Source organism: Etheostoma cragini, chromosome 21, assembly GCF_013103735.1.
Source record: "Etheostoma cragini isolate CJK2018 chromosome 21, CSU_Ecrag_1.0, whole genome shotgun sequence".
In the NCBI taxonomy this organism is placed as follows: Eukaryota; Metazoa; Chordata; class Actinopteri; order Perciformes; family Percidae; genus Etheostoma; species Etheostoma cragini.
The window spans coordinates 19,975,779-20,000,007 of NC_048427.1; the positions used below are offsets into that span (position 1 = coordinate 19,975,779).

At 42.1% G+C, this 24,229-nt stretch overlaps 1 protein-coding gene across 3 annotated transcripts in view; it reads right to left on the reverse strand.

Moving 5' to 3' along the window:
• spata20 (spermatogenesis associated 20) overlaps positions 1 to 24,229 on the reverse strand; it is a 46,578-nt gene that overhangs the window by 3,043 nt on the left and 19,306 nt on the right. The window contains exons 13-16 of one of the 3 annotated variants that reach the window (XM_034861337.1): positions 23,205 to 23,416; positions 17,557 to 17,756; positions 16,150 to 16,230; positions 15,992 to 16,102 (exon numbers count right to left, since the gene is read on the reverse strand). In XM_034861337.1, coding sequence (XP_034717228.1) covers positions 16,085 to 16,102; positions 16,150 to 16,230; positions 17,557 to 17,756; positions 23,205 to 23,416 — 511 coding nt within the window. In that variant the 3' untranslated portion in view covers positions 15,992 to 16,084. Of the gene's footprint in view, positions 1 to 15,991; positions 16,103 to 16,149; positions 16,231 to 17,556; positions 17,757 to 23,204; positions 23,417 to 24,229 lie in introns of those variants that run through there. The other 2 variants (XR_004655143.1, XM_034861336.1) reach the window with 2 other exon arrangements.

Sequence of the window (24,229 nt, forward strand, 5' to 3'; positions counted from 1 at the left end):
AATTTAGATGAGATATGCTCTTTATTCTCCACCACCCTTTCAAAAATCATGTTACCATCTACACCATCCAGGAGTCTCCTCTTTTATCTTCTATCTCCAAATCAAATTCTTACTTTGATTACCTCTGCCCCCTTGATCCTATAACTTCTCACCTTCTTCTCATCAACATCTCCTTGTCAAATGGCAGTTTCCCCGATGCCCTCAAAGAGGCAAGAGTGACCCCACTACTCAAAAAAACAACACTCTGATCTACCTCAGAACCGTGCCCACTCAAATCTGGGGTTCCTCAGGGATCAGTCAAGGGCCCCCTCCTTTTCTCTCTGTACACCAACTCTCTCGGGTCTGTCATCCACTCGCACGTCTTCTCTTATCACAGCTACACAACTGACACCCAACTAATTCTCTCCTTTCTAGACTACTGAAACTCCCTCCTGATTGGCCTGCCTGGATGTTCCATCTGGCTCCATCAGCTCATTTAGAACACAGCAGCTCAACTTGTCTTCAACCTCTCCAAATTCTCTCACACAACACTCTGCTCTCTTCTTGAATACAGGGCAACAAACTGATCAGCCCCAGATTACATCCAAGATATGAAAAAAAATGAAAACGTCTTTCTCTACTTTGCCCGCCCAGAGAATTTGGCCCAACCATGACAGAGAGACGTCATGGCTTTCAAACGAGCAAAGTGGTACTTGGTCAAGGCCGGACCCCTCCTCCTCAATAGCACTTATAGCTACAGACTCAGAAATGGCACATCCTAAGGAAAGCTCATTGTGGCACTGGCTCTAGTGGCTGTAATTCTGCACCAAGACAGAATTTCGGGAAAGAAACTTCAGATATGGTATTAGGGGACCACTAAGGTCTATATAAAAGCATCCAAAAAGCAGCATGTCATTGGACCTTTAATAATGCATGCACCTGCCTTCGCCCTAAATCTAAACTTGGCTATTAGAGCAGACACTCTATCTTCTGGCCCCTGTCTGCCAGCCAGCATTCACCCAGGCCATCATGCTAAACGGTTTGCATCTGCTCCATCCTGTCTCAATGAGACCTCATGCTCTCATTCAACAGCCGCCTTAATGCGCCCCAAGGGCTCCACTCAGCCATTTAGGTGCTCATTTGTGCTAGTAGGCACCCGCACTTCTAATGCCAAGAAATCATCAATGGGTTACGCTTCGCGTCTCCTGTCATTGAAGACTGCACCAATGAAGCGGTGGGGTGATTCTGTTCCCAGTTCTAAATGAGATGCCTGGTAAATGAAAATGTGAAAGTCCTCCTTAGGGGATGATGAAGGGATGCTGCCCTATCTTATCTTAGTCTCTGCAGTGATGCTGGGAAACCTCTGCACACAGCTCAGAGCATAAATAAACTGAAAAACAGGATTCACACAGATCACTGTAGAGGGTTGGCAGAAAACACCTTAAAGGGTTTAATACACACACAGATAAACACACACACACACACACACACACACACACACAGATGGGAAGACTGGTGAAGAGTGTGATGGAATGTGGTCATAGCGGCGTGACCGTTGCTATGCAGACGGGAGGAGGATTTCCCTGCCAAGCCAACACCTTTTCCTCTCTGTCCTGACTCTTTGTTTTGCTTGTCAGCTTCAGTCCCTCTCTGGGGCCAGACCATTTCCAGCCGCGCGGCCTCATCTGAAAGGCCACGCTGTAGTCTGTCCGTGTCACAACAACTCTATCTGCACACACCCCTGGGGACTGGACGGGACCAGAGAGTGTGTGGAAGAGTGATGGAGAAAGACATCAACAGAGAGAGACAGGGAGACAGATTATGTGTGAATGTGTACACAAGGCTTGGGAGCAAATTGAAGTGAATGCAAAGTGTGCGGTCTTGTATTCTTGTGTGTGTGCGTGTGTCTGTGTGTTTATGTTTGAAGCTGTAGCAGACAGCAGAGTTGGCTACCCATGATGAGAGCACAGTCAAACTCCCACTGGGTTAATTCCTTCATACACCGGGAATGCCTGAAACAAATAAAACACACACACACAAACACACACACACACACACTAAATGTCCCCACATTGGCTGCTCCCTCCCATTCGTTCTCTCTCATTCTGCCAAAACAGTTGAGCTCAGAGGCTTTCAAAGAACACAATGTACCTGTGCTGAAACAAACTAACTAACACACACACACACACACACACACACACACACACACACACACACACACACACACACACACACACACACACACACACACACACACACACACACACACACACACACACACACACACACACACACACACACACACACACACACACACACACAGAAATGTTTTCTCTCCCATCGGTTTCTAACCCTGCCAGTCCGCACACGACTCTCACAGCCGACCACTATCAGCAAGATCGATGTTCAGAAACACAATGAACACAAAACACTAGGGCTGCACAATTATTCCAATTTCAAATCCCGATCACAATTTGGGCTTCCCACAATCAAATTTGCGTGATCTCTCTTCTTACTCTCTACACAGCCCCGCCCCCATTCACTCACACATGGCTCCCAGCGACATGGAGAGACACAGCGGTGGTCCACACTTCTGACATTTGTCCACAGTTTTAATTGTTATTAACGCAGCTGTATATTGTTAAGCATGACCTGTATTTGTACCAGTGTTTCCGCTGGTAACTCAGCTATTGCGGCCGCCACGGCGAAGAACACAGAAGAAGTTATCGAATGCAACTCACTTCAGTTGGTAGAGTAATAGCGTGTGCAATGGAGCCTGCTGGACCTGGGCCAGAGATGTAACCCATGGACAGAATATCATAGTTCATAAAAATGCAGCGCAATGACGATACAGACATTTAACATGTGTAACAGTGAAACGCAGACATTTAAGTGGCACCATACTGAGGTGCCAAAATCCCCATTGATATTTCGTTTGATATCTATCAAACATGGCAATGGTCATACAACATATAACTTCAACATAAGAGGAATGTAGCACAATATGGCCGTGGAAGCAGTTATAAAAAGCATATGTTTCAATACAATTTGTTTTGGTTAAAAACAACAAATAATCGTGATAATTAATTGTAATCTCAATATTTATCAAAATAATCGTGATTATTCTTTTGGCCATAATTGTGCAGCGCTACAAAACGCACAGTTTAGACAGCCGCCGTCGTACCTGAGGAAGAAGGATGGCGGCAAATAGCGCTGCAGCCAAGCTTGAGGAGATTTACACCCTCCATCCCTTTCTCAGTCCGCTTTGTCTTGACACACACACACACACACACACACACACACACACACACACACACACACCTGCTAAGTCATCATAACAACCTGACATCTGGGCCACCGCCCCAGGACAAACACAGACACACACATTCACACTAACACAAAATGTGGGGCGATTGCGGACGGCAATGCAGCTGGGCCACAGGGCCCCCCCCCCCCCCCCCCCCCCCCCCCCCACACACACACACACACACACACACACACACACACACACACACTCACACTCACACTCACACTCTGTAAGTCATCTGCTGACAACTTCACCATCAGCTTTATTTACCCAACTGAATATTCATCAGGAGAAGAGGAGGGGGGAAAAGGTTGAGGTGAGAGCAGTGTCGATAAAAAATAAGGCGGGGGGGGAAGAAGACAAAGAAACCAAAAAGATTTAAACAGACATGCAAGGAGCCACTAATCATTAATCGGGCTGAAAATAAGTCATAAGACATTAGGGCTGTCGTCGATTAAAGACATTCTTAGTCGACTAACAATTAATCAATTAGTTGATTTAATCGACAGATGTGTAAAATGAGTTTCTCCACAAAGAGAAGTCTTTACGTCTTGTGTTTACGAGAGATGTGCTCGTAAGTTTCTCAATCGACTAAAGAAATCTTAATAGACTAAGATCAAAATCCCAGATTAGTCGACTAATTGACTAAGAGGGGGCAGCCCTATTAGAAATCTTTTATCTGCTTGTCATTGTATTTTTTGGACTCGGTATTTATTATTCATCTGATTATTACTATGCATGAGCTTTTATACAATATCAAAAAAGGATTGTTTGGTGAATATTAAATTACTGATCTCCCTTTTCCAGCCCCTTTTTTATGCACTAGGGTCCCACCGACTGTGAAGGAGCTCTAGCATCCAGAACAATGCATAACAGCATGGCTCTCAACATCAAAAACACTTTAATTTGACTACTTCTGAATTAAAAGGACAAATATGAATAAACGAGAGGAAAATCTAAATAAATACAGGTGGTTCCATTCAGGTCACAAGGGCTCACTGAATGGTTTAAAAAAGAATATGAATCATATGCAACTGGCCTCTGCAGTCACAGATCTCAGTCCAGTTGAACACCTGCCGTGTTATTACAGGGCTTTTTGCACTAAAAGCAGAAGTTCAACACCACCAAAAGAGAAGAAGCCATGATTTTCAATGGAAAGTCCAGCTGTGCTCTCTCAAGGCAGCTGCATGAGCCTCACGCTTTGATTTTCTCACTAGGTTAAACAGCCAAATTTCCATGAACCCAAACTTACTGTAGAGTCCAAATACGCTGACCTCCAAAATGAATGTTCAATTCTATTGGCAGAAGTAAGAACTTATGTTATATTTAATTTTTTTTCCACACACAAACTAACAAATCTATTTTTCCAGTAAAACCTCCCCGCACATCCTCTCTCACACACACATAATACACCCCATGTCAACTCTCATCCAACCCACATTCATTAATTCATCTTGTTACAAGACTCATATTGTTGCAAATGTCATTATGAATTGTTGTCCATCTTATCATGCACATATTTCATTTCTACCTGCATGCACAGTTGAGCAACACAATGCTATGGTTTGCAGCATGTTACTGTTCAGGTAACAGGCTGTACTGTTGTCTAGAGCCCTGCCTGTGATTTTCTGTCTAGCACTAAAAGAAAAACAAGTTTCTGTTGTTGCTGTCGGGCATTAAAAAACGATACAATTGTCAAAATTCCTTCTTAAAGTCTGCTGCATTTAAGCAATGGCTTAAATGCAGCAGACGGCCCCGAGTGAGAGTAAGTGGGCACGCTGCTGAAAGTCTGCGCAGGTCCCTGTTCACTATATCACAGTCGTCTCCACTGAGTTTTCAGGACCTTGGTGTTGTAGCAGAATTACCCTCTCTCACCCATAAGCCCCTGACACCTACCAAATACTTCATTGTCTTCTGCTGCATTTACCAAAAGTCAAAGCAAAAAAATTTAAAATGTTAAGAAGATCAAATGCGAGTGTTATGAGGGCAATCCTATAAGTACATGTTATGTCTTCATCTACTACAGTAGCCCGGAAGTATAACAATAGAAGAAGGTGTCCGTATGTATTTCTGAATTGATATTTCATGACACCATCGCCCCAGCAACCCAGCCTCAAGGTGACCAATCCTTATGGGAGTTTGAGCGGTTTGACTTCCCACACTGTTAAGCTCCCAATGCTCCCCTTTCAGAAGACTCCTTACTAATGTCTTTTAGATTTATAAAACATCCTGCAAGTCAATATGCGTCTCACAGTTTCTTAGCATAATGGACCAAAGGAAGGTTTAACTTAGTGTGAGACCGTCCTCTGCTTCTCCCCTCTGTGAGTTACATGTATGCAAATCAAAGACATTTTACCTTAATATATATTTCTTTTAAATTAGAATTGTCCAGGGGGACGTGGAGCTATTGTTCAACTGACATTTTCCGCACTGGTTTCGGGCAAAGTGGTCAGTGAACTGTTACCTATTCAGTCTTTCTTGCAGACCCGGTGCAGGGTAATTTGGAACGACGTCCGAGCAGAGATCGGAGTTAGGCCATGATCACACTTGGCGTCTTTTATTGACAGGAAAAAGTTGACTAAGTAAGACAAATGTTTGGAATATATAAAAATACAAAAACTTTGAATTTGTCATTTGAAATAAATGAAGTTTATTTATTTCTTGACAGAGATCAGCAGCAGTGAACAGCAGTGAGCCCTGAGAACAACTAGCGAGCGTCTGTATGTGTGAGATTAAGGACTGCTGGACTCCATGAGAGGTGTTTCATTAGTTCTCAGTCACACAGCAATCATACATACTTTATATATATATTCACCTTTGTTTGAAACTCATCACAGGAACTTGAAACTAAGGCAGGTGGAGAGAAATGGAGTCTTACGTCTTATAGGATAGTAATCCTGGCTTGAACAAGATGGCTGTTACATCACACTGTGGAGGAGGTCAACTGTGCACTAGCCCACATCTCATTTCATGCTGCAGTAATGAATATGTACACAGGCATATGTGTATAGTAAGACCAAAAACATAACCGAGAAGAGAGAGGGAGAGTCGCATGAGAAAAAAGACAGTTTGATGAGATACAGAGTTGGGCCAGGAAAGAAAAAGGATCGCCAAAGTAATTTAAAAAACAATCATATTAATTAAAAACAACATTATTTGATGTTGTGTTTAGTTCGTTTCACCGGGAGACACCGAGTGGATGACAGTTTTGCTTCCCTTAGCTCATCAGAACCAGATGAGGGATCAAGTGAGGAAGATGAAGAAGAGGATTTAGCTTAGCTTAGAGGGTTTTCACTATTCAGAATCAGAATACAGTTTATTATATTAGGTTTTCCCTTACAAGGAACAGTGTTGCTGTTTTTTGCTTACAATTGTATTTATTATACGTAAGTAATTCTAAAAATAAAGGCGCATATATATATACTGTACATAGAGGTTTAGGTCCAGGGTTTGAGTCTGACCTGTGATGATTTCCTGCATGTCTTCCTCGTCTTCCTAACCCAGCTGTCCTGTCCAAATAAGGTGGAAATGCCCCCAAAAAATCCATCTTTAAAGTAAAAAAAAAAATGTGAAAAAGGCAACGTACCCAGTCAAGAAATATAGGATAGCATAGGATGACTATAATATGAAAAACATACTGTGACAAATAAATATTGAACTGCTTTAGAATCAGAAAGTCAGGGCAGCTTTTAGCAGGATATGCAAAAATATTAATATTAATTGATAGGACGGTTACACGGTTAAACTAAAGTTGGACGATTGATTTGACCCCCACTACATTCCTGATTATATAAGAGGAAAATACTCAGATTATAAAGATAAAGAGAGTGACAGAATGAGGAAAGCCCTGCGTGTGTGCGTGTGTGCGCGTGCGCGTGTGTGTGTGTGTGTGTGTGTGTGTGTGTGTGTGTGTGTACGTGTACAAATGCATTTGCACGTCTTATCTGTTCAGCATGGGTTCTATTTACCGAGCTGAGATGCGGATAAGCATGGAGACATCCAGACAAGATACAACTACGGGGAGAGGATTATATCTCCTGCAACACAACTAAAGCTGTCCACTCTCTACTGGATGCTGAGTACACACACCTCCCCCATGGCTTTATGGATGGACTGGCATGCGGTGGAATTACTAAATGGAAGGACAATGAGGGGGAAAAGATAAACCCCCAGTGGAGGGATGTAAAATTTCAGATTAACACGTTTAGGAAGAATAGAGTGAGATAAAAGATGACAAGCAAATTAAGAGAAAGGAGAAAAAAAGCAGGAGAAAATAGAATAAGGGCATTGACAATCTGTCCGGGAAGCACTTTCCTGCAAACATCTGGGACCTTTCCCACAGCTGTCAATCAACCTGGGTTCTGCTCTCTGACTGGTTATTGGGCTCAGCGGCTCATTTACAGACAACAGGGGAATCAACTCCCATAACACAATACTTCATCCGGACACACACACACACGAATACGCACGCAACCTTTGATGAGAGATCCGAGGGATTGTGACTGAGAGGAGGAAGGAGCAGGGGTGTAACAAGGCAGCAGCATGAAGTGAGGGAGGTCAAAGGTCACTGAGGAGGCCTGTGAGAGTGCATGGCTCTAATCCTCTTCTGCACCGCGTTCCCAGTTGCTAGTTAGCCTCCGTCTAGACTCCCCCCTATCCACCCGTCTCCTTCCTTCCCTCCCCCCCCCTGCTGACTCTTCCCCAGGTCTCTGAGGTCTTGTTAAGGGATTCACAATCATTTCCCTCCACAGATTTAGTTATTATTTTTGTCTCTTCTTAAAGGCCATGCGCGTCCCTTCCTTCTCCCCTAGAGTGTCATACTCTCTTCCTCCTCTCTAGGGAAAGTGATGGGGAAACTTCAGTTATCTCCTTCCAGGGATTCTTCCATCTTGTTTCTTAATCCTACTAAATCCCTGTAACATAGGGCTGTTAAATTATAGAATATGGGATAGATGGATAATGAAATCCTTGCGTAATAACACCCTGAACTGTGAAATTTCCCTTAATACTTTCCCTTTAAAAAAATGTTTTTTCCTTTCAGGACAAAAGACGAAATTACAGTTTACTCGCAAAACGGGATGTGCAAAATAATCGTTTTTCTCGATTACTAGAAGCCAAAATCAAAATCACCATTAAAATTTGGTTAACTGCACAGCCCAACTGTAACATTTTGGAGGAAAAATATAAATCAAGATATTTTTGCTTAGAGTTGATATTGGCAGTACCAAACAGATATAGCACATTGTGCATCACCACAAGCCTGTAAACATAGAGGCTTCAATGAAAGTAGTAGTGTTTGTGATCCAGTCGGCCCGTGAAATTAAATAAGAATCAAAGTCATTAACAAATGTCGTTTCATAGTTTCATTAAATCCAATTTATTTAAAAATGAAATTGTGAACAGGGTGAATCGAGATCGCAATTTCATAACCATTAATCATGCAGGCCTACTCACCACTGTGACACTTTCTGCCCCAAGCATCTCTCACTAACACCAGCATCTAATGGTCCTCCTTAAAGTGCTCATTTTATGCTTTTTGGCTGTTTCCTTTTCCTTTGTTGTGTTATATATATTTTTTGTTCATGTCATAGGTTTACAAAGTTAAAAAAAAGCACAAAGTCCACCTAGAAGGGACTTACCATCTCCAACAGGAAACACAAACTGCTCCAAACAGCTCTGTTGTAGTCCAGCCTTTACTTCTGTTCACTTTGTAACACACGTTATATCTGCTAGCACGGCACACCCTCATACTCTAATTCCGACTGGCTAGCAGTGCCAACCTAGGTACTGCACATATGCGACTCCCAACACAGATTGAACAGAAGTGTGATGCCTCACTCTGTAGCTAAAACAGAGAGCTCAACACACAGGGTGAAAAGAGGAGCCGCAGCAATGTGCAGTACGACAAAAATATGAGTTGTTTTTTTTATTAAACCATGTAAATCTATTCTGTTACAACCTCTAAATACAATTATGAACCTGAAAATGAGCATAATATGAGCACTTTAACACTTGCCACGGACGCTCGTCCCAATCACATCTACTCAATTTCCTCTCTTAAGTGCACCCCGGAGAGCCAGCCAAACAACTAACTGCTCTCTGTGACTGCCTGACTTTAAACACAGCCAAGAACACTTTCTTGGGTAGTTGTTTGGAGGCTAAAGCATAGTCGAGAGTGATTAATAACCAGTGCTGACTTCCTGAGGGGCATTTAAGCTAACAACAATGGGAACTTACAACGGGAATTACAGTCCTTAAAAAACATTACTCATCTCATAAAAGACCACACACGTAAATCTTGCACTGACAGGAATTCATACTTCGGACCACTCTTGATGCTTTTGCCAAGATGTTTTGTTACTCTACTAAACCATGCTCTATTAATATAAATCACGATGCCTAATGCGGGATGGCTTCCATTTTGTGTAAATGTGTTCCATAAAGCACCAAGAGAGAAAAAGAGGAGCAAAGCAGGCAGGATTCTTGGGGGATTTGACAACGGTTTTGTTGTCCTCTTAGGCCCCGTAAATACATAAAGAACACAGTTATTTAGAAAAACAATGGCTTTTCCCTTCCCTTCCCGTTGTGCTCTTCGTTTTACAGCTGTCCAAAACAATTATTTTTTTAAATGATTAATCTAGCGATTATTTTTTTTCAATTATTTGACTAATCTAACAATTCATTTTTCATTTAGCAATTATTTTCCCCTTGCTTAATCATTAACATTTTACACAAAACCAATTTCAATAAGATTCAAATCTCTATTTTTGGAAATTGTTTTCCACTGCACCGTTCAAGGAAAATGAATATGTAGTTCAACCTGAAGCCAGATGGAGGCTATCAATCCACCAAAAAAATGGGGAGAAATACAAATGTAAAAACTTAAAATAAACAAACAAAGTGCAAAAAGTGTTGCCTGTACTTGCTTTTTCAACAGTAGTAGGTAAAATAATGAATATGCTTTTTTTTTTTTTATCCGCGCGCTTCTCATTTAAACTTACAGAAAAACGTGCAATTTTAGAAACATATGAACTCGGATGTATAAATTAAATCCCACAATAAAACAAATTAACATTTCAAGTCCCTTACAGAAGGAATACACAAATTAAAAAATTGTACAATAAAACCCAGTAAAAAAAAAAACAGCATTTCTCTCTCTCCTTTCTAAGGTAACTATGAGCCCGAGCCGGATTTAAACCTGACAATATTTTAATACGTGGGCCGTTATAACTGACGTCATAAAGGACTTGTGAGATATCTGAAACAATCTGGCCTGGTTGGTCAATTATTGAAGACAGAACTACAGAATTAGAGTTTACCTCCCAGTCCAGTCAGAGCAGGACATGCTATACTGTCCTACTGGATACGCGTGAGCTACGTGGGGGAAGCTGGAGAGGAAGGGGGGAGCAGAACTTAAAGTGTTCTGCTGCTGTTATCTTGACTCTGGGATCATTTTACAAAGTCTACAGACTACCACCTTGGGTTTGATGGCATTAAGAGTAAAACACTCCCACCCTTTAGAAGACCGGGTGCGAGCCTTTTTCTCGCCGTGTTGTTGCGAGGAATCCATACTAGCGCTGTAGCCGGAGGCAGCCATGTTACTTTTAGACATGACACTCAGCAAAGCAATTGGCCAGAAGGCATTCATCTGGCCATAAAAAATACTTCTTTACTGTATGTTTAGGATCAGTGTCCAGCTGCATGGGACGTTTTGACTTCTCACAGCAGGTAAAGTACAGGTGTTTCTACTGTATTCGCCCGAATATAAGACAACCCCATCATTTTAAAGAATCATTTATGAGAAAAAAAATGAAGATCAATTCCTGTTCTTCTAAAGAAAATCATTGTATTTGAAAATAATGATAATAAAAGCACGTTATACAGCAAAGTAGTAATGTGGATTATTTAAAGAGATATTGAAATCACAATGTTCAGAGAAAAACTGAGTAATTGTGCCAGTGTTTCCCTTTCGCTGACACCTTCCATACGCTATTTCCCACTTCCATATGAGGGAGACAGAGAGCAGAAAAGAGAGAAAAGGTTGGGGAAGGGAAAGGAGAGAAAGTCCTTTAAAACATTAAATTGCTATGAGGATCTATAGTTGTGTTCCGACTCCCCTCTTCTCACAAACCCAGAGCCTCTGCAATCAACAAACCCTGACACAACTCTAATCAAGCTAAATATCTGTGTAATAGAAAAAGGAACCACAATTTATTGCAGCAATTACAATCAAGAGCGATGTTTCTGTACGATTGGTCGTAATTGATTCCAACAAGCAATACATGCAGCAGAGTGCTGGGTTGAACTGAGAAGCACAGAGAAGAGTCTTGTGGTGAATTGAAATAGTGAACAAATGAAATGAGGTGAAGATCTCATGAGTTTGGCTCCAAGCACCTCATTCAGCACAATTAAAGTGAGTTGGCCTCGAACCAGGAAAACAGTCGGGGGGGGTTAATTGGATTTAAATTACACATGTTCTCCTCTCATGTAACGTGGAGCACGATCCCCTTGCACACTCTTCCGTCTACTACTTCCGTTTATCTCATTTAACATCCCTCCATCTCTTCCCAACCACAGTACTCTAGTAATTCCTCTTTTGACTCCATCTTGCACTTTATCTTTCTCATTCTGGTTCCCATTCTCCACCAGTCTCATTGGTTTTCTTCCAATTATTCCCATCCATAATCTAATTGCTGGTTTATTCTGTTGCTCTCAGGGCAACCAACAGAAATGACTAGCACATTATATTTGATAACTAAATTAATCCATTCAGCGTACAAAATGTCCCTAGGTGACGTCTTCCAGTAGCTTGTTTTGTCGAAGAAACAGCAAGTTAAATCGTATATTAGGTAAACGTTGTTGTGTTTTAGCATTGACATCGCGATGTGTGCATGCCGAATAGTCACATCGCAGGACGTTGCGATGTTGACGCTAAAACTATTTTGCTGCTTGATAGAAAAGTAAACTTCTCACCGTTCTCCTTTTACATGATCATTAACGGCCAACCCTTCCCCTTTAAGACAGGTAGATGGTGGTGTAGATCGCAGCAGTGATCGAGCGGAGGAACCAATTCCTCCGCCGACCGATCGCCAGTCAATCAAAGCTGTCAATCATGACGTTTCACCCCGTGTTTGTTTAGCATCAAATACCGAATAAAAAACACAGCGCATCAAAAAAAAAAAAAACTTTTATCGGGCATCAGTGTCATAACAACTAACTAAAAGGACAGAAACCATCTTTGACAGAAATGTATTATTTAGCCCACATCGCATCCACTAACATGTATTTATGGGATTTATGAGCCATACTGCAGCCAGCCACCAGGGTACGTTCAAGATGTTTTGGCTTCACTTATACAATCTATGCATCAACCGCTGGCAATATCCCAGCATTACTTCAAAGGCCAAAGACAGGGGCTTAGCAGAAGTTAATCAATTATTAAACCGATAAAGCCTGCTGGTGTTTCTGTGTGTTTACGTTCTGGTTCTGATTGGGGCATTGTGCTTGTATCATAGACTGTGTGCAGTATGCGTCACTGTGTTTGTGAAAGTGTGTATGTGTTTCACAGCTGCTGCAGGCAGCGGTGCTATTCCCCAGGGAAGGTTGCATCTCATTCCCTAGAAAGAGCGTGTCTGTGTGTGTTGAGTCTTCTTCCCGATCCTAATGCTACTAATGGCCAGCTGCTGTTACCACAACCTCCTCCGTCTCATTTTCTCCTTTCCCGTCTTCCCCTTCATCTCACTTTGAGGCTCAATGAAGGCTCATTAGGATAAAATGTAAATCTTTCTCGTCTCTTTTTTTGGGCTGGCTTATGCACACACACAGACACACACACACACGTATACACGTATACAAACGGAGCACCTCTTTACATTAAGTGTCTCAGAAAATCCAAGTTCAGGTATTTTCATGTGACACATTCTGAAGAAAAAAAAGCTTTGCCGCTGTGTTATTAATAAAGGAAGGCTGCTCCCCACTCAGGAACAGCATTTCTTTATTATGTATTATTATTATTAGAATTCAGTGACATCGACTCTTGCTCTACTTTAAGTGTATCGTCGTCTAATTTAGCATCCTAATGGTCCCATTAGAAAAGACCAGTGCCTTTCCCTGGTCATGACCATTTTTTTTCTCGCCCTTCACTGCATGAGGCCTTTAAAACTCCATTCCTCTCGTGTCCTTAGCTGTACCATCACCGCAGTTGTTAGCCAGCCGACACACTCAATCAGGCTGAAGCCTCCTTAAACACAATAGCTATTTGATGCCAAAACAGTCCAATTTAACCCCTAGAATTGCATTTAACACCAATTTTAAAACCAATAACCTAATAAAAAAACTTGAGACCCTTTGCCAACCCATACAACTCTCAATACTTTAAAGACTTACGGACTTCAGGACAACAACAGCCCCCCCATCAGAGAACCCTATGTGACTGACTTGACAGTACCAAGGACCAGCATGTGACTAGACCTGGCTGGGTGTGATAGTACACACATACATCCCCCTTAATAATAGCTTGGTCCTGATAATGGCTCTATCTGGCTTCTTCTTGGTCTCAGTCTCTCTGCAGGGACCCGATGTTACCGCAGTCACCACCTGATACTGCACAACTCATCTATATTTCAATAGGGCTGTGTGTGTGTGTGTGTGTGTGTGTGTGTGTGTAAAAGAGAGAGACAGGAAGAAAATGGATTGTGTCACTGGACAATCACGGTTTTAATTTACTGACCTAATTTTCCTTTTGGGCTGGTTGAATAAACAGAACTCAGTGAGCAGTTTTACACAGAATATCACTGCTGTGTGTGTGTGTGTGTGTGTGTGTGTGTGTCTGCGTGTGTGTGTGTTCTAACCTCAATTACACTGGGCATGTTTTGCTTTCGTGCTGCTAATGTACTTTTTATGATTTTCAGTTCTAGTCCTCATTCTCATTGTGTGTGTAACAATAAGAAGCTCGGGCGATGACATCTTAGGCTTCAGGCTTTATTCACACTACAATGGTTACATTTTAATACGCCGTTTTAAATCAAAGTTAAATTAAATTTTTCCTACAACACAAGGTACTTCAACGGACTGTCATATTGGACTGGTACGACATGAATAAATAATTTATACAATAATTTATACTCTTTATTAATCCCCTTTGGGGAAATTACAATTTACACTCTGTTACACACTACACACAGGCCTGAAATACACACACTTGCTTAGGTCCTATTCATGGACTAGTGGAGAGAAGTGAGAGTGAGTGGGCTGCGACTGAGAAGTGGTTGAGGGGGGTCCGGTGCCTTGCTCAAGAGCACCTTGGCAGCGCCCCAGGGGTGAACTGGCGTCTCTCAAGCTACCAGTCCACACTCCGTACTTTGGTCGTTACAGGGACTTGAGCCAGAGACCCCGTGGTTCCAACCTAAATCCCTACAGACTGAGCTACTGCCAACCCTGAATATAAATGAGGACCATGTCTACAGAACAGGACATGTTTTACTGGTTGGACAGTATAAAATAAATAGAGAGAACAGGACCCAACTTTTCTTTCTCTCCTCTAATTCTTTCCGTTTTGTGTGGTGATACGTTCAATAGGGTGTGTCACGTAATCGACCCGTGCACTGATGTGCACAAAACGTGAGAGTGGCACGGTAACTGGCCAACGAAACAAGATCATTATAGCGTTTCAAGCAAGCTCTAAATAAAACACAACTAAGTCACACAGCCAACGCACAGGACGCAGCGCTCCACAAAATATACATAATATTGCATACTTATTGCAAGACTTTTGATATTATTTCGAGTTGATATATCTTGCACCCCTATATCCGCATGAGTTAAAATATTTTAAATCCAGCAGCAAACTTGCGCGAGTAACGCAGCGTCAATTTAGGTGGACGGTGTGAACACAGACCAAGGCACCATGCAACAGTGCTCATTAAACAAGTATGCAAAAAAAAAGGGTTACAATGTAAACAAAATATAAATCAAAGTAATATAAATGTGGGTAGACAGTATTGCTAATGAATTAATTTCAACTTCTATGTAAGGTCAATTATGAACAAGAATCTGCTTTAAAGGAATGGTTCAACATTTTGGGAAATACACTGATTACTTTTTTACCTACTCATTGATTCAATGATAACACTCTAGTGTCTGTATGGTAAACATGGAGTTGTAACCAGCAGACGGTTAGCTTAGCATAGCATAGCATAGAGATTGGAAAAAGGTCAAACCAGAACAGGCAGCCTAGCTGATATTCCAACTTAATGGACGGACATGAGAGCGGTACTGATCTTTTCATCTAACTCTTGGCAAGAAAGCTAAATAAGCCAGTTTCCAGAAAGGTGGATTTATTCTTTAAACGGTACGGTCTTGTGGATGAGAATCAAAGAAGTCTCTTGAAGTTTAAAACTGAAACTGAGAAGCGTGGCCATAGGATACATAGATATGAAAGCCTTGGCTAAACATACTGAATTTCAGTCTTAAATTGATACGTAGCTGTCCAATTCTCTCTCTCAAACACACACACACACACACACACACACACGAATTGTGATGCATCTAAAAAGAGAATTCCCCCCCCCCCACTGGCCCTAACTAAAATTATGGTCAGCTAATGCCTAAAAACACATTACTGAGAAGTTAATACATAGAGGAGAAGACAGAAGAGGAGAGGAGAGGAGGAGAGGAGAGGAGGAGAATGATGATTTTTAAAGAATCACCTTTAAAGCAGCCAACACCCGAGGCACTTTTCTGGCTTGGTCCCACTCTGCATCTGTGTGCCTGGGATTCTGTGTGTGCATGTTTCAAAGGTTACTGTGATTTTTGCAGCTCTGAGCGCTGCTTTAGGGACTGACGACACATACACTCAATCTTACCTTGTGTGGTAGAAAGAGGGAGTTGACGGCTGCTAGAAGACTTGTGGTGTCAGGGGCATCCCTCTGGCCACAAATTACGATCTGGAGGATGGCGAGCGGCGGGTAAAACAAGGAAGAAGACAGAGAGATAACGAGACAAAAGAGTATGAATAGAGGGAAATAAAAGGGTAAAGGTGACACATAAGAGGAAGGGAGAGGGAGAAGAAGTGATAAGAGGTCAGCGCTGCATTTGTACTAGTAACAAGGGAGGCAGGTGTGTTTTCAAAGCCTGCCTTGCCCCTGAGCTCGTTACCCTTGCCCTGTAGCCCTGACTCATCCTCCCCAGGTCATTTACTGTATGAGCGTCAGAAGGATAACTATCCTCCTCTCTGTTTCTACTCCTGTTACTTCCCTCTCTGTTCCCTTGATTGTACTGCACATGCCTCCACGGTAAGAGTTTTCTTAGGGTAACTTGGGGGTAGCTCCCGCTGTGCGTTGCTCTGCTGGTTTCAGGCTAACTGAGGGTGTTAATAGTTCAAAACCGATTATATAACCAAGGCTGAACCGCTCAAATAACCATTTAAATGCATGACGGTTGATAAAAAAGTTGGGGCGAAAGTCAGTGTGCGAGCTGAGACAGAGCCACTTTCTTCAGACGACCTCATCTCAGTCAAGTAAAACTTAACCCTTATGTTGTCTTTCCATCAACCATGAAACAAGTTATTGCATTTTCTTACATTTCTTGTCACTTTTTCAATGTAGTGGGTCCTTTTTTTGATGTTTTTTCCGAAGTTGTTTGATATTTGTGATGACATTTTCAGCTTATTTCGAAGGTCCATTTTTTGTGATGAAAAAACGGAAAATGGGTCGAATTTGACCCGAGGACAACATGAGGGTGAACACATCGGCTTTTTGTTTCAGAAGACACTTTTGCAAGTGGAGCTATCATGCTTTGAGCCCCCAACTCAAGCTATAGTACTGTGAGGTTATCAAATTTTGTCTTTTGCATTGATGCAGAATGTGTTTTATTAAAGTTTATGAATTTAGTCCTCTGTGGCATGCTGTATAAGTCTAGTGTACATGCACTGATGCAGTTTTGACTACAATGCATGGTTACTGATAATAGCGGTGAGTCAGCAGAGCCAATATGGGGACATTCATTGTTTCACCAGCCTCTTCTTCAGCTTTTGTTCAGTTGGTGTGCATTGTTTTGTTTGGTTCACTCCTTGTTGGTAATTGTGATGTCTCTTGTGCTTGCACAATGTCAGACAAGCAGAAATTCCTGCAGAAAAATCTATAAAGTGTATTTATCTAACAGCCTGAGAAACACTGGAGGCGTAAACAGAAAACAAAGCAAAGCACAGGGCTGCCTAAACTACCATGTACCCATCAATCCATGTGAGCTTGTGTGAATGCAACAATAATAACCTGCTTAAGCGTGTAGTGCTGGGCCATAAGAGCCTGGACCATTTCAGGCAGTGCTATGGGGACCCTGGTCAGACGGTCCGAGAAGGCTGCCAGCAGCTGCCGGGACCTCTGGAGCCATTCCTGTCTTCCAGCATAGTGGGACAGACGCAGGAGGTTGGACGCCGACACGGAGTTAGCACTGGGCTCAGCTCCATCCTGATCTGAGAGACACAAACACAGACAGTTATAGTCTTATAGGCTGGCAGTATGCTGTGCTTTAAACAATACTGGAACAATTGCAGAAACCAGCTGCCTACTGCGGCAGGAAACAAGCAAAACAAGGAGCGCAAATAAGCTACACAGCTTTACAGATCTGAGGGAAACTGCAGAGTGGGGAGATGATTCTGTGTGGATATGTCATTTAAGCCATTGTTATAGTAACAACAATTGATTGGTGGAGGGAGTTTTGACTGTTTATAGCCCAACTCGGGTGTATTTTGTTACATTATATCGGATTTTGCTCTCAAAGGTATGCTATGTTACTTTTTCGGTTGGTCTTCGTAAGCACAGCATTCAAAGGTGGCCCCTTAAAACGTAGAGAGAGAGAGAGAGAGAAAGAGAGAGAGAGAGAGAGAAAGAGAAAGAGAAAGAGAGAGAGAGAGAGAGAGAGAGACTGTTTCTATCATTTCTTGTTTTTCTTTTAGTTTCTGGAAATTTGTATATTTTAGTTCACTCAATAAATTGTATGTGTATTTTCTCAGATCTAATTACTGAATTTTATTATTCTTAATGCTTTGGCAGTATTGTATTCCTGCTATTTATGCCAATAAAAAAATTTTAAATCAGAGAGAGAGAGAGAGAGAGAGAAAGAGCAGCGGTGGTCATGCGAGCGAGAGTTTGAACGAATGAGGGGAGCGCCGTAAATGAGAACAAAGCAGTATTTTCTTATAGTTTTACGCGGTTACGTTCTAAAGCACATATAAACACAACCAAACCTCCGGGGCCAGGTGGCGCAGTGCCAGATTCACGTAAATGCAGAGCTTCATCCTGTCGCTGTGTGTGTGCACGTCCCGCACACAGCAAATATTAAAAGAGAAAATACAGACAGAGGGCAGGGTCTCTGCAGATACAGACACCACCACAGACTTTTGGTGGGTTATAGTTGATGATTAAGAGCTAGTTTGGTATTATTCCATGCATTGTTTATTATGACATTTAACCACCACACAGTTTAACCCATTTTCTATCATTGGGTTATATTTGCTTCTATTCAGAGAAAAAACACAAACTCAAGGTAATGACTTCCTATTCCAGTCATTTGCAGTTCTGTGCTTATGCAACAGACACACACACACACACAGACACAGACACACACACATGCATTCGCAAAACAGGATGCTCTACTTTACAAATGGTAAAGTTACACATGGTAGGCATCATGTGATCAGGCAACATGATGGCACAAAGCTAGAAAATGAATGTATGTGGTTAATTGAATGGGTTACACACAACAGATACTGTCTGTAACCTTTTATGAGACATTATCTTTCCTAATAAATGTGATGCTTCGGATCCAAAACATTAGACTCTTTAAGTCTAATTCTCTAACAACAACTTGTCCAACAAAAAAAGACGGAAGGTGGCGAGCTGTTCAGTTTAAATTCAGACTTAACACCTTCCCATGACTTCCCCCAGTACACAGCCATCCCAGTCTCAATGTGTGGTGTGATGTGATAGGACTAACAGATGACCTCATGACTTAGCCCTGTTAAGTGATTGGTCCTTATCTTTTATCAGTGTCCAATGAGAGCCTGTAGGTGATCTTCTCATAACCCATGGCATGACCCTGCTGCATGTCTGCATCTCAGCAATGTTCTGATGCCAGTGCCTATGCATGTGTGTATGTGTGTTTGTGAGAGTGAGAGTGAGAAAGAGAGAGAGACTTTTGGGGTAGTAGCTGACACAAGCCGCTTTTAAGTCAAACTGCAATTTTAAGTCTTGGTAGTAAACCATTTTTAGCTAAGATAACCACACGCAAAAGCCTCCTGCATGTACAATACAGTATCTGTTATGACAAGCATGAATTTACAATCACGTATAGATGCACGTGAACCCCCATGCATGGCTGAACTGCAGGACTAATTTAATCCTGCAGTATGTTTCAGTTGTCCCTGAGCCCCATGGCAACACACACACGTTGAGCAAGTGAGTCTTTCCGCTTTTCCATTTTCTTAAAGAGCTCCATGGAAAGAGGTCATAAACATACATAGCTATGAGAAAACTACCCACCCACCCACCCACACACCCAAACACACACACACACACACACACACACACACAAAATATAACACTATGGAGTTCCTAAGTGATTAAAAATGTATATCAATAAATATTTATTAACTGGTCTATTCCATAAAGACACATTGATGCGTTTTAACTAAAGTGACCCACAGCTCATGCATCACACATTTTTGGACTTGTGTCAAATACATCTAAAAGTAAATTTGGGCCGCAACAGACAAGAAATATTTGAACAAACACAGGTGATTCAAATAAGTTGCCACAGTCCTCCTAAAACCAATACACACAGGGGAGTATGGCAGGGCTGTAGAATGTGGAGTGGCAGTGTGATGGGGTAATCCGTCTTGCAGTGACAGGCTACGCTGCGGGGACGGGCGTCCACACTGCAGCGGCTCTAGCGTCACTAATGGGCTTCAACACAGCGCCGCCGCCATAATGGCACAGTCAATCCTCTCGGATGAGAAACCTCTGACACGTCAGTTCCGATAAACACACACAGATGCAGGTGTGACGGAGTACAGGGACAGGCACACGCACACACACACACACAACCGTAATCTCCAATCTGTCAACAACTCTTTATGAGAATAACTATTTGCCTTTTTCTTTGTTCCCCCGTCCATCTGTAGTGTGTTGCTTCTGTCTGAACTATTTGCACCAGGCTATGTCACTGGCATGTTTGTGTGTGTCTTTCCTTCAAAAAGCTGTGGCATCTGGAACATTAAATCTGACAAACTTTCAGATTGAATTCCCAGCTTGGAGTATGTTTTTCGTAGGCAGTGGTTAAATGTTTGTAGTCTAAGATGGCGTAGTAACTCATTAAGTATATGGATGTATGCGCATTAATAGGACAAGTGGGTGTGACAGATCTTTGTCCCTTTGTCTAGAACCAGAAATCAAAGAACCAAATCCAAACATGTGGATCCTGTGTGTGTACCCTATAACAGCAAGAGAAGAGAAAAGACGCTGAATGTGATCAATTGGGATAGGGGAGGGGGACACCAGTTCATTGACAGCACATAATACTGTATATTTAAGAAGGATATTATGCTGAGTAGAGATGACAAGAAAAAAAAGAATACAAACACAAGTGGAAGAAGCTTAATAAACGCTCACTGTCATACTGGAGTAGCAAGAGAAGAAAAAACAAAAAAGAGAGGCTGTCAGTGCCAGACTGGATCCTGTGGTCTGACAGATCAAAGGTAAATGTCGGCATATCCACAAGGCGTCAGCTGCTCTCAACTGGCAGCCGCCAGGAGTGGACTGGCAGCTGAATGTCAAGATCAAACCCATTTATATTTACAGTGTATCTCATCAATCCTTTGGCCCTTGAAAGAGTACTCCACTTGTCCACTGATTATTATAAAAACAAAAAGTTGAATTATACAGTTTTATTTCTGCTATTTCTATTTTTAGAGTTATAGACTATCCCAATAGTGTACCTTGTACCTAAGGGGTGGGGGAAACATTTTTTTACAGCATAGCTTTGGGATATTTTCTGTGGCAATACTGTACGGAATACTTTATAGATACACGGACGCTGAATCTTAATCTTAGATTATATAAACTGCACGTGAGTATTTAACTTTTCGGTACTAGAATAATAAAATCTATTTCTCTTTTGGTCCTCAGAGGGTGCTGTTAATTTGTCTTTCTAGATTTAACATATATTGACGTTTTTCTTTGGGGACATAATTTGAAGTTGGGAAAAAAGGTGATAAGTTGCAATATATCGCAAAATGTTTAACATCGCCTCCGCTGATTCCCACCCCTATTATACCTACGCTGAAAGACCGGATTTAAGGGCAATACAGGACAAAAAGAAGGTGCAAGCTTCGAGTAAAAAGGTAGACTGTGAGTTGAGATGTAAAGGAGATGAGAATAGGCAGAGGCAGAAAGGGAATTTCAGATTCCCACTGTGATGTTTCAATCTGTCAAAGGCAGATGAACTAGGAGTCACGATGGAGACAGGTTTGACAGGCCTGGTGATCAAGAAGTAGCTGAAGAACCAGCGCATCGGTCTTTGAGTGCTTCAGAGGGGGGGGGGGGGGGGGGGGGGGGGGGGAGTTCAACTCGAGTGAGAGAGGGTTGCACCACACGGGAGGGAAATTAAGGGAGGTCAATATTCCTGTTCATCCACCCATCTTTCCTTACCTCCTCTCTCTCCTGTGGTTTAAGTGTAGCAATGAAGTGAAACTGGCAGCCCTATTACAGCAGAAGCCTCCATCTTGTTAAGCTCTGGAGCAATCAATAAGGGGAAAGATGCAGGCAGGAAAGAAACCGATGGATGCGTTTTTTGGTAAAATAAATTGCATTGTTGTTCATATTAACATAAACTGTCTGCACACCTCAAATCCTGTATTTATTCATCCGTCTCAGCTGTCCATGCTTGGACCTTTCCGAGCCACAGCGCTGTGCTCCAGTAGGAGTGTTAATCCTTCACCTGCCCATCAATCCTTCCCTGAATCTCTCAACCTATTACGGTAAAGACAGCAGCAGTAGCATCAATATCGTATTTATTTTCTACAGCTGTCAATCCACCACTTAGGTTCCGACTGCAAAATCCCCAACAACTATTGGATGGACTGTCATGAACGTTTGTACATATATTTATGGTATCCAGAGAATGAATTCCCCCAACGTTGGTGATTGCTTGACTTTTTTCTGTTGCATCACCATGAGGTTGACATTTGTTGGTTTTAGACATGGTTGTGATGCCTTCACATTTCTTTTAACACCATCATCAGTTAACATTTTTATTTATGTGGCTATGGGTCCCTCATCAGGTTTGGGATATCAACTTGCCAGTCTAACTCAACAGGTCCGCCTCCCTCCATTAAGCTGCATTTCTCCAAAGTCCGGGCTAGGAATGATGTCACACCAGAGTTGATGCATTGCATTAAACATTACGCTGTATTTTCTGCTTACAAACACAGACGCAACATGTACGCCGGATAGAAGTTGGACAGTACTGTGTGTACGAGTGGAGACAAAAAGAAGTTTTTACTACTGTTAATGCACGGAGCAACCACGTTGAATTTTAAGCTCGGCTTTGTTCAGGGTACTGTGAGGTTGTCCGACTTTCTAAAAATTCAGAAAATCCGACTTCCAAATGGAACGCACAATTAGTACGCTTCCTTCTGCAAAGTGATGCAGTTGGTGGGTGTAGAAAGAAAATAGTTATTACATGACAGTGCTCACACTAAGGTCTGTGGATTATCTTGACTAACCGGGTCGTGATTTCTGAAAAGAGACATGGCTGTTGAGTTATTCAAATGTGTTTCTTTGGCACGTTGAGCACCGCAAGCTGAGTGCTATCTAGTGCTATTTGTATTCAAATGCATAACATCAATGTAAGCATCCCTCACCCACTTTGAGCTGCAACAGTATGGTGCTGTCACTGGGATCGCTGCAGAAGTAGCCGCCGCCGCCCTGTTCATCCCAGAACAGCTGGTCCTGCCTGAGCTGCAGCTCCTCTGCCCACTGCAGCCACTCCGCCTGCTGATTGGCCTCATACAAGTCCAGGAGGCCGCAAATGATGAAGGCGTAGTCATCCAGGAAACCAGAGATAGGAGGAGTTCTGGAGAACACAGCGGGAGAAGAGAAATGAAAGTCAGATTGAGAAGAAAGCGGGAATGAGGACAGTTTTCATTAAAAATGTATTGACGGATCATAGAGTGTTGAGATGGGTTGTGTTGGTGAACTAGTTCAGCTTCTTGTTTTTCTCCGCCTTTATATCTTTTATTTACCAAATGCTTGTTTACAATGCCTGAAGATGAAGAAGACCAAGCCGTGGTTTCTATCAAGACACAATAGAAAACCCAGAAGAATTGTCTTGAAAGATAATAAAAAAGCCTGAAGTTCTCGGTGACAGTACGGCGATATGTTAAGATACACTTGGCGAGTTAAGCATAATCCTTCTCTGCAGCAGTTTTCTCTACTTGAAATGAATCATCGGTTTTCTCTGTGCTCGTTACAGTATGCTCACTTGAAAGTGGCCTCGCCAACCTTGTGGTGCATTCAAAGTTATTGTAAAATACCCTTTTCCCATCCCACAAGCAATTTACTGGTTGAAATAAGTTATTTTTATAACCTTATAAGTTATAGCATTTTAAACCCATAATTTCATTTTGACCCTATGGCTTTAATGGAAATAAACAAGCTGTTCTTAAATTACATCAATTGGGCCCCTGAGTAGCTCACCTGGTAGAGCAGGCACTGATATAGAGGTTTACGCCTTGACACAGCAGCCGCGGCTTCGACCTGCGGCCCTTTGCTGCATGCCATTCCCCTTTTCATGTCTTCAGCTGTCCTATATGAAAAGGCCTAAAATGCCCCCAGAAAATAACATAATCTGTTGTTATTGTAGTAACTGTTGTTTTGTGCTCCTTTA